This window comes from Panthera onca, chromosome F1 (genome assembly GCF_046562875.1).
Source record: "Panthera onca isolate mPanOnc1 chromosome F1, mPanOnc1 haplotype 2, whole genome shotgun sequence".
NCBI classification, from domain to species: domain Eukaryota; kingdom Metazoa; phylum Chordata; class Mammalia; order Carnivora; family Felidae; genus Panthera; species Panthera onca.
Genome location: NC_138355.1, coordinates 71,554,028 through 71,563,369, shown reverse-complemented (window position 1 = coordinate 71,563,369; position 9,342 = coordinate 71,554,028). Strand labels below are relative to the sequence as shown.

General features: G+C 63.2%; 1 protein-coding gene across 1 annotated transcript; it reads right to left on the bottom strand.

Moving 5' to 3' along the window:
• Positions 1–232: 232 nt before the first annotated feature.
• Positions 233–9,342, bottom strand: CRTC2 (CREB regulated transcription coactivator 2). Its single transcript, XM_078440978.2, has 14 exons — positions 9,045–9,342; positions 6,215–6,316; positions 6,011–6,127; positions 5,458–5,519; positions 4,812–4,880; positions 4,557–4,660; positions 4,424–4,453; positions 4,219–4,283; positions 4,087–4,136; positions 3,718–3,968; positions 2,983–3,413; positions 1,632–1,886; positions 1,000–1,186; positions 233–872 (listed from the first exon to the last, which is right to left on the bottom strand). The coding sequence occupies exons 1-14, from the start codon at positions 9,195–9,197 to the stop codon at positions 652–654; spliced, it is 2,097 nt and encodes a 698-aa protein (XP_078297104.1). The 5' UTR covers positions 9,198–9,342; the 3' UTR covers positions 233–651.

The following is a 9,342-nucleotide window of genomic DNA, read 5'->3' as shown; positions in this document are numbered from 1 at the left end:
ACACTGTCCCCACGCTCAGCCTAGCCTGGACAGGTGGGGTGGGAGGGCACGGGAGGGCACATGTGCTGCCCTGGGGGTCCTCATCCAGCCTGGACGCCCAAGTTCAACGCTGGGTACAGATTCTGAGGCTGAGGCCCCTCCACAAACCACAACGGCGCTGAGAAGAGGGCCCCAGGACCCTCTAAACCCCCAGATACATATCCAACAATAGAAACCACGCCAAAGCTTGATATGATTTTTTTATTAACATATAATATATTTAATAAAAAATAATATCCACTCTGGCTCTCTCCTGCATTGCAAGGGGAAGAGTGGGGAGGGGCTGGCACCGCCCACCCCCCAGGCGCAGGGCAAGCCCCGCCTCCAGGGCTCCCCTCCATCCCTGCCTTCCAACAGGCTCTGACCTCCAGACAGAGGATTCAAAGTTACAAGTGCTTTAGGCCCTCCCTCCAGCTCCCCCAGGCCCGCCCCTTGTGCAGAGTTCAGGGGCCACCTGGACAAGACCCCTTGCTTTTTTCTCATTCTTGGGATCCCTCGTTCATGGTAGAAAGAGGATCTAGGGGGCAGAGTGGAGTCTCTACTGGCCAGGGGGAAGGAAGGAAAGGACCAGTGACAGGGCAGGGCCAAGAAGACGGACGCTGATGAGGCCCCTCACTGCAGCCGGTCACTGCGGAAAGAGTCCTCCACGGCAGGATCGGGCAGCAGGGCACAGGGGTCGCTCAGCATGTGGAGCCCTTCCAGGCCCAGGGGCTCCATGCGCAGCTCCTCCTCCAGCCCCAGCCCCAGCCCCAGCCCGGCCGCCGCCACCTCAAAGCCAGGCACTCCGGCCAGGGCTGCGGCAATCTCCTTAGAGAAGCCAGGGGAGGAGTCTCCTATGTGGGCAGAAGAGACGGGTGAGAGCCGGGCCAGGAAAACTCTCCTGAGACTCCTCAGCCTCGTGAGGCACCGGCAAACGTGTCCTCTCCTCCTTCCCTGCCCGTCACCACCCACACCGCTCACCTGGAAGAATGATGTTGGGCCCTGAGCCATGGCGGGAACAGTGGGTCAAGTTCTGGTGGTTGAGGGTATGGGGGTCCTGGAGGCCACTCACTGGCCCCTCGCCCCCTAAAAATCCAGGCCCTTCAGAAAAGCCAGGGGGGTCCAGCGCCAGGCTGGCCGACGGGCTCTCCATGCTGAACTGCTCTGGCTATGGACACACAGACAGACCCTGAGGAAGCGGGCTTCGGACCGGCGTGTCCCTTCTGCCCCCCTCTGCCCAGAAAAGCACCCACCCACACCCCCATCCCAAGGAATGAGAGGAGAGGGTGAAGACAGCAAGCAGGGCAGCAGAAGCGAGCACGGGGCCCGGAGCAGGTGTGGGTGCCACACCTGCGGGGACAGAGCGCGTGCATGCCGGGAAGAGAGCCAGTCAGGGCAGCAGCCGGCAGAGGGCACGCTGTACAGGGACAGATGAGGGCCAGGGGCAGGAGCAGGGGTCAAAGGCAGGAGGAGACAAGCCTCAGACTGGCAGTGCTGGTACCTGGAGGGGGTGATCCCCCACCCCCACCCCAACCAGCTCTCCCAGTTCAGAGCGCACCGGCAATCCCACATGGGCCCTCCCCTGCTGCTAAGCCGGAGACCTGGGCACTCACGTTCCCCAGGCTGAAGTCACTCATCAGCCGGTGGTGAGACTGCTGCCCGTGCCCCCCGGAGCTGGGCGGGTACAGTAGCCCACAGTGCGGTGGCCTGCCTGAGGGCTGCATCGGGCAGGCCTGAGAGGACAGCCCTGGCTGCGGCAGAGGCTTTGGGGTGGGCGGCTGGGCGGGCAGAACCAGACTCGGGGGGCTGTACGGGTATGGAGGCAGCCGCTGGTCAGTGGGCAGTCTGCTGGTATCCAGGGGGACACCCTGAAGACAAGGAGAAAGGGAGAAGCTTAGCCCTCAGTGCGCCCCCGAGAGGAACTCTTGGGGTTCCCCACCCTGTTAGGCTGCAACCTTCCTCAACACAAAGCTGACGGTGCCACGGGGCGACCCCGGGGTTGGGTGCAGATTCCCAACGTGCGTATCGGCCCGGAAGGGAGCGAATGAGTCTGAGCCCAACTTGCTCGGGATTCGCTGCAGAGGTAAGTGGTTCCTAAGCACCGTCAGCAAGCAAGTACTCGCAACCCATCCCACAGGCCGGCACCAGGGCAGGGGGGCGGGGAGAGGGGCGTGGGTCTCGCTCCAGGCTCTGAGGGAGCAGAGCCCTTGCTGGCCTGGCCTTAGTCTTTCCTCCACGAAAGGGGACCTGCGTCAAGACGGATCACACAACACGCATTCCAGGGAAGGGGGTGGAGGAGGAGGGGCAAGAGAAAAGAAGAGCGGGCATTTCAGCATCGAGGAAGGAGCCCTCAGCTAGGTGCCCAGTCTGGTCCCAACTCCTCCTAACTTGCGGAGTAAGCTTGGACGGTACTTTCCCTCGGGCCAACGTCCTCCTCTTGAAAACAAAGAACGGAGCCGAGGCTGTGTGATCTGAGAGCCTCTGCCTCTGGGAAGTGGGTGCGAAACAGCCATGGGAGAGGTGGATGAGACAGGATGGCGACACGAGAACAGACAGACAGACAGCACGGGAAGTAGGGAGGGAGGCAAGGCAAGGACCAAGCTGGCATGTCTGGAGCGTGTGCCTGAGCCGGCCTGGCCTAAGCACGTCCCGTCAACTGTTCCCGTGACCCTTACAAAAGCATCCTCGTTCTACAGGTGAGCACGCGAGGCCCACAGACCACGGCAGACCTCCTGACCACCCGTCCAGGGAGGCGGCTGCTAGCGAGACGTGGGGCCAGGATGTGACCCCGGGGCCTGCACTCTTCAGGAGGGGGGAGGCGAGAGGGGCAGAGGAATGGAGGGGAGGGCGGACACGGGAGCTCAGAGGTGAGGACAGACATCAGGAAAGCTGAAGGTGGGAGGGAGAGCGCTCAGCAGGAAGAGAAGAGGAAGGGAGACACAGAGGGAAGGGAGCCACGCATACCTGAGTGATGGAGGACAAGGTGGGTGACACTGTTGGCGAAAACTGTTTGGGCAGCTGCTGTTGGGACCTCCTGGCGTCAGCTGGGCCCGCGGGCAAACTCAGGGGGCTGAGGGGCACACGGCGATGGCGGGGGGAGGTCCCGGGGGTAGAAGCTGGGTAAGGAGGGGCACCCAGGGCAGGAGGCGAGGCAGAGGAGGAGGATGCAGAGGAGAGGGCCGGGGCGCTGAGTGAGGGGTGGCCCAAGGAGGCGGTGGGCAGTGTGTGTCGGGCCAGGGAAGAGGCAGGCAGTGAGGGGTGGCTGTGGGAGCCCTGGAGCTGGGGCTGGGGACTGCTCAGGGAGGCCTGCAGGTTGGGATTGCTCAGGGAGGCCTGCAGGTTGGGATTGCTCAGGGAGGCCTGCAAGGGTGGGTGGCTGAGAGGGGAAGGAAGTCCTGCACAGACAAAAACCAGAGAGGCCAACGTTACTGATGGGAGCCGGGCCCCCTTCTGCCCAGAACAGGTAGCGGTGACCAGACTATGAAAGTGGCAAGGCGATGTCCTCCCTGCTCTGTCCCTGACAGTGAGGCCGGCACGGCCCGCCTGAAGGCTGCCCTCATCACCTTTCTAGAAAAAGCCACACCTGCCGTGAGGGAATCCTGGGGTGGACTGGTGTGTACAGTCACAGGAGGGTCCCAGGCGCTCAAGCCCCCCACCCCTTCGCCCCTCCAGCCAGGCAGCACTCCGGGGAACACTCACCTGGCGCATCATAGCCCGAGCCCGGGCCCAGGCCCAGGCCCCCGCTGATGCCCAGGTGGGTCATCGTGTGGGTCAAATTGGAAGTACTGCTTCCCCCACTCAGGTTGGGGTAGGCGGCCTCCTCAGGGTCCAGGGGGGTAGGGAGTGGTGGGGGGAAGTGCAGGTTGGTGAGGTCAGGCAGGGAGCCTCCCGTGTTCATGGCGGGCGGGAGGACAGGCACGCTGGCAGGCTGGTCAGGAGACGGAAAGATGCTGTGGGGGGGAAAGGACAGAGAGGGGGACGTGGGGGCCGCGGTCGGGGGGCAGGGGGCTGGACGCCAGCCTCCCACGTCTCCCCCAGCCCCTCCGCCAGCCTCCCGGAGGTGCCTACTTAATTCCAGGGACTTCGCAGGACCGAGGCCGGGAGGAGGAGGAGGCCAGCTGAGGAGAGAAGGAAGAACCCTTAGCAAGGGCCGAGGAGGACCTGGCCCGTGGAAAGAAGAGGGACGTGGGCCACACCGACCTTCTTCGCGTCCCAGGGCTTCAGCAAGTGCTTGTCGTCCAGCAAGTTCTCCTCAGCACCATGGACTTGAAAGAGAAAGACTGGCCGTGAGACTGGCCGACGGAGCTGGGGACGCGGGAGTCCTGCACCCGGCCCTGTTCGAAGCCCCGACTCTGGCCCACAAACCCCCTGCCATCAGTATCCACACACGGCAAGGAACACGTACCTTTGGAATCCACCTCACCATCCAGAAAACCTGCAAAGGAGGCAGAAGAGTCGGCTCCGGGACGCACTTCCCCGCCCGCAGGCTTGAGCCGCGGAAACTACTCCCTGCCCTGCCCGAGGCCTGGGCCGCTCACCTCCGCGGCGACAGGGCAGGATGCTGGGAGGGGCAGGACCTGGGTAAGTGTCCTGAGGGCTTGGGTTCATCACGCTGGTGTGAAGGGCAGAGTCAGAACTTGTCCTGTGGGGTGGGGGGAGGCTGAGATGAGCAGGCTTCCCGGCCCCGGGCCCTGCTCCACAGGGGAAAGTGCTTGCTGGGACAGCGTGGAGCGAGGGAGCAGGGCCCAGAAACTGCGGTACGAGATGCGACCCGAGAAGGCCAGGGCCGTCACCTGTTCAGAGCAGATGGTAGTCGAAACAGCTGCCCCTTCTCTGCAGGGAAATTGCCCCAGGGCATCGTCCTGGGGTGGAAACACAGGGTCACCAGGAGGAAGGCTAGCGATGGACAGGAAAGCAGGCACCGGGCTGGAGACGGCTGTGCAGCCCAGGCGGAGACAGGCGGGGCTGGGCACCCAGGGCCGCGCCTCTTTTCCGGTTCTTCTGCTACCTGTGACCCGTGACCCCTCGCCCGCAATCAAGCTAAGGGATCTGGAAATTTTGAACTTCTCTCTGCCAGGACAAGTGGAATGGGCATCGTGGAGGCCAGCGGGACTGTGTGGTGTAGGCACCGAGTAGGACGTGAGCGGGGAGGTCCAGACACCTGAGGGCCAGGGCTCCGCCTCGGGCGCCCACTCCGCCTCCCCCCGACACACACCCCGGCCGGCCACGGTCCCCATTGGTCCCGCGCCGGCTGGGCTGGGAGGCTTGGCCGCCCGTGTCAACATGGCCAAGACCGGACTCTGACCCACCTACTCCGCCTGCCCCCACCCTCCCAGCCCCGCATCAGGAAGACGCGCCGTTGAAAGCCTAGCCCCAACCCAAGCTCCCTCCAGAGACACGTCAGAGTGGACAGGAGAACCGTCTGCCCTAGACACTGACCTCCGCCAGCTGGACTCCGGGGGAGGAGACAAGTAGGCAGGACTATAGGGAGAGCTGTCGACGTGAGCAGCACCAGTTAAGGAGAAGGGAGGAAGGGGCAGTGGGGACAGAGACCAGGTGAGAGAGTAGCGGGGGCAGCACAGGAGGCCGGTTCCAGAAACAAGCACCCCCTCCTCTTCTGCAAGGGGCAACAGCAGGGCCAAAGAAAGGAAGAGAGAAAGGAACCAGGCCCGGAAGAGTTGGAAAAATGAAGGAGAACAAGCAGACAAGGCGTGGGAAACGGGTCTACAAAAGCCTCTAAGACCGAAAGCCAGAAACAGAAAGGCGAGGAAAAAAAAGTGCAGAGGGACCCAAACCCCCCTCCGGCAGGAGACACGGAGACACATGTCCTGCCTCTGGTGGCAAAGAGCAAGCCGAAGACTGCGCCGGCCAGAGACTGAGGCAGGGCCCGAAGGGGGGGGCCAGCGCTGACACGTGGGCCAGGGGGCGGCCTTTCTGGGAGGCCCGGAGAGGACCCCAGTCCCTTCCCACCGCGAGTTCTGGGGAAGGATATGTGGCGGGGGTGGCGGCGGAGCGGGGACACCATCCTTCGGGGGTCTCGCTGCACCCGCTCCACCAGCCCGTGGTGCCGAGTGCTCCGAGACGAATCCAGAGGCGAGTGGAGGGGGCTCTGCCAAAAGACACAGATAAGTCAAAGGGGCAGCTGCCCGGGCGCCCGTGCCCTCCCCCCCACCCCCCAGGGCTGGCGCCCACTCACCTGGAACTCGGCCAGGCCGCAGCCTATCTGGTTAACGTTGGGCAGAGACCCGCCGTAATGGGAGCTCCTCGTGTACGCCAGTCGCAATTTTTGGGCCTGTAACTGAGACACGGAGGACAGATGGCAACGTCAGGGAGGACCCTGATCGCTGTCCCTGTGGGCCACCCTTGCCACCTGTGTGCCACCACTGCCAGAGCACCCCGGAGGGCCACCCGAAGAAAAGGCCGTGCTGCGGGACAGGTCCGCTGAGACCTGGTGCAGAAACTGCCCTGGCTCTTCTGCAGGCCACTCTCGTCACCACCACCGACGGCGGGCATCCCCCTGCCAGGCGGGGCCTGCCATTCTGCTTGCGGCCCGTCCCAGCTGGCAGCGGTCTAAACAGAGTCCCTGAGGGGTTGCCAGGAGCCCCCAGGCTAGTCACGCGGATTGACTCCGGGGAAGGGTGCCTATGAGGCACCTCCACTTTCCCCTCCAGATGCGTCTAGGACTAATTGGCACGTGAGGGGCAGGCCACGGTGGATGCCACGGAGCCATTATCGCTGGCCTGTCCCCATCCCACTCCGGAGGGCACAGGCTTCTAGGCTCAGGAAAGCCACACAGAGAGCCTGCACCACCAGAACTAGAATATCCAGGAAATGGCTCTCTGAGCTGGAAAAACAGTGCCAAAACCAAGAAGCCATCCTCTGTTTAAGTTCTCCCCCCCCCCCCCCGCCAAGATTTTAAAGTAATCTCTACACCCAATGCGGGGGCTCAGACTCACAACCCTGAAATCAAGAGTCGCACGCTCCACAGCTGAGCCAGCCAGGTGCCCCCTTCTAACTAGTTCTAAAGGCTCTGGATTGCCAGGGGAACCTTGAGAATGGGGGTGAGGAATGCCCCAGTTCAGCCTGGGCCAGAGCCATGTCCCTGACCTGACCCCCACCCTGCGGAGACGCACCTGGAGGCACAACCCTCGGGCTGGCGTGGTGTTTGCCTGTCTACATGTCTCAAGCCCGTCTGAGAGAGGTGAGCGCCGACTTCTGAGACTCAGACGCTGTTGCTAACCAAAGCCCAGGCCCAGGGCAACTGGTGAGCTTCCGGGGGTCATGTACTGTTGTGCACAGGCCAACGCCAAAAGCGACTTTCTGTTCCAAGAGGTCGGCCCACTGAGCTTAGCGGACACGATGTGAACGTTTGGGCCACTCGAATTGCTATTGTTGTGTGTGATAACCCAGCCTCTCAGTAGCACAGGCCCCTGTAGCTGTGTCTGCCTCTGAGGAGCCCTCTCTGCTGGCCAGATAACCAGCTAAGCCCCAGATGTCTTATCTCTGGCTTTAGGTTCTTGGGTCCCCAAGCCCTGGCCTCGTATGCCCACTAGACCTGTATGCGCAGCCCAGGGGCTGGGTGGGTGGAGGCGGCGTTCTGACAAACCAAAGCACTACAAAGACAGAAACCTCAGCTTTGAACTTCTCACGGCCTTTCTGTTTGCACACACAGATGCTCAAGTCCCCCCACACCTGTGCTGGAGTCACAGTCCAGACAGAGGGCAGCATCTCAAGCGGTGCCTCTCGCCCACCTTCTTGCCTCCTAAAGGAGAGCAGTCCAAAGTTAGATCAGGAACCTCACGGCACTTGGAGGGGTGTGTGTGCACAGGCACACGCGATTTGTGTGTGTGTGTGTGTGTGTGCGCGTGCGTGCACAGGCACATTCGATTTGCCTCCCCACCTAACTCTCTCTGCTCTGACCCCCCACAAACTAGAACACACGGTCTCTGGAAACTCAGAGGGAAAAACACACAAGAAAGACTAACAGTTTAGGGTTGGACACACACAAGCGTACAACCAGAGTCATGGTCACAGACACGACCACAGTCAGCCCAGCAGAAAGAGCTTTCAAATATGGTATTTATGTTCCACTATGTCCCCTGAGGTTCCTTCCAGCTCCCTGCCACGAGGGATCAGTGCAACACGCTCACCTGCTGTTTGGAGAGTAACGTGTCCCTAAACAAGGGCTGCTTCCCAGCTGGGCCAACTCCCACCCTCACTCCCTCCGACAACCAGCCCTGGGAAGCAAGAAACCAAGGCCAGAGGGGCTTCAAAGGCAACTCGGCCAGGATGCTCTCTTTCTGGAACTACTTGGAAATGAATATTCCCAAACATGGAAGACCTTGCCAGACACCTCATAACCGACCCATCAAGCAGACATCTTCCTAGAAAGCTCAGCAAACCTGACCTGGAGCCAACTGGTTACCCGCTTTGGAGCCTCAAAGTCTCCACCTCCCCTCCACGGCGGCCAGAGCAAAACATCAAGCACAGTCTGTGCGCGATGGTCCTCACCTACATTCACGTCAGGAAACCACAAGAAATACTTGAAAAAGGAAGCAAAGGGAAGGGACGCAGGAGGGGACTTCCTGCCCCACTAGACCCGGCGCTGCGACTCAAACCACTCAAGGGGCCCTTTCCCGGAGGTTCGAAAGTGCCGAGAGCGGCACCACAGGGCAGAGGGAACCGACTGGAGGACATCACCAACTCGGAGGCGCCAGGCTGGGCCCAGCGGACCATGCCCCCGGCCCGGCCCCGCCTCGGGGATGCTGGCAGCAGCGTCCCCGGGGACTCAATCGGGGATGCGCTCTCTGCACGCGGCCCCCGCTCGCTCCCCAACCCCAGGCTCCCGCGAGCCCCGGCCTCCCCCCGCAAGCCCGTCTTCCGGCCCCTCGGCCCTCCGCCCGCGCCTCCCGGACGGCGGCGGCCCCGCTCCGCCTCCCTCCCGCTGGCGCCCGCCCCCGCCCCGCCTCCCGGCTCCCCGCTCCGCGGCTGCTCGTTCCGCTCCCGCTGCCCGGGCGGCCCCTCACCCGGGTGGAGCCGATGTCCATCATCACCTCCTCGAAGGCCGCCGTCTCTTCGGCCTGACGCTGCTTCTGCAGCGCGATCTTCTCACTAAACTTGCGCGGATTGGAAGCTGCGGCCGTGGCCGAGCCGGGCCCGTTCGCTCCCGCCGTCGCCATCTTCCCCGCGCGTCTCTCCCCGCCACCCTCCCGGACCAGCCCCGGCCCCGCCGCGGGCCCCGGCCCGCGCCTCCAGCCGCAGCCGCCGCCGCCGCTGCCGCCGCCGCCGCCGCCTCGGCGAGCACCGCGAACCCGGCCCCAGCCT

What these genes read in the sequence shown, in the direction of transcription:
- CRTC2 (XM_078440978.2), bottom strand. Translation starts at nt 9,197, where the DNA reads ATGGCGACGGCGGGAGCGAACGGGCCCGGCTCGGCCACGGCCGCAGCT. An exon ending in TGGTGAGGTGGATTCCAAAG is followed by an intron (nt 4,284 to 4,423) that starts GTACGTGTTCCT and finishes TTCTCTTTCAAG; the next exon opens with TCCATGGTGCTGAGGAGAAC. An exon ending in GCCCAACATCATTCTTCCAG is followed by an intron (nt 873 to 999) that starts GTGAGCGGTGTG and finishes CTGCCCACATAG; the next exon opens with GAGACTCCTCCCCTGGCTTC.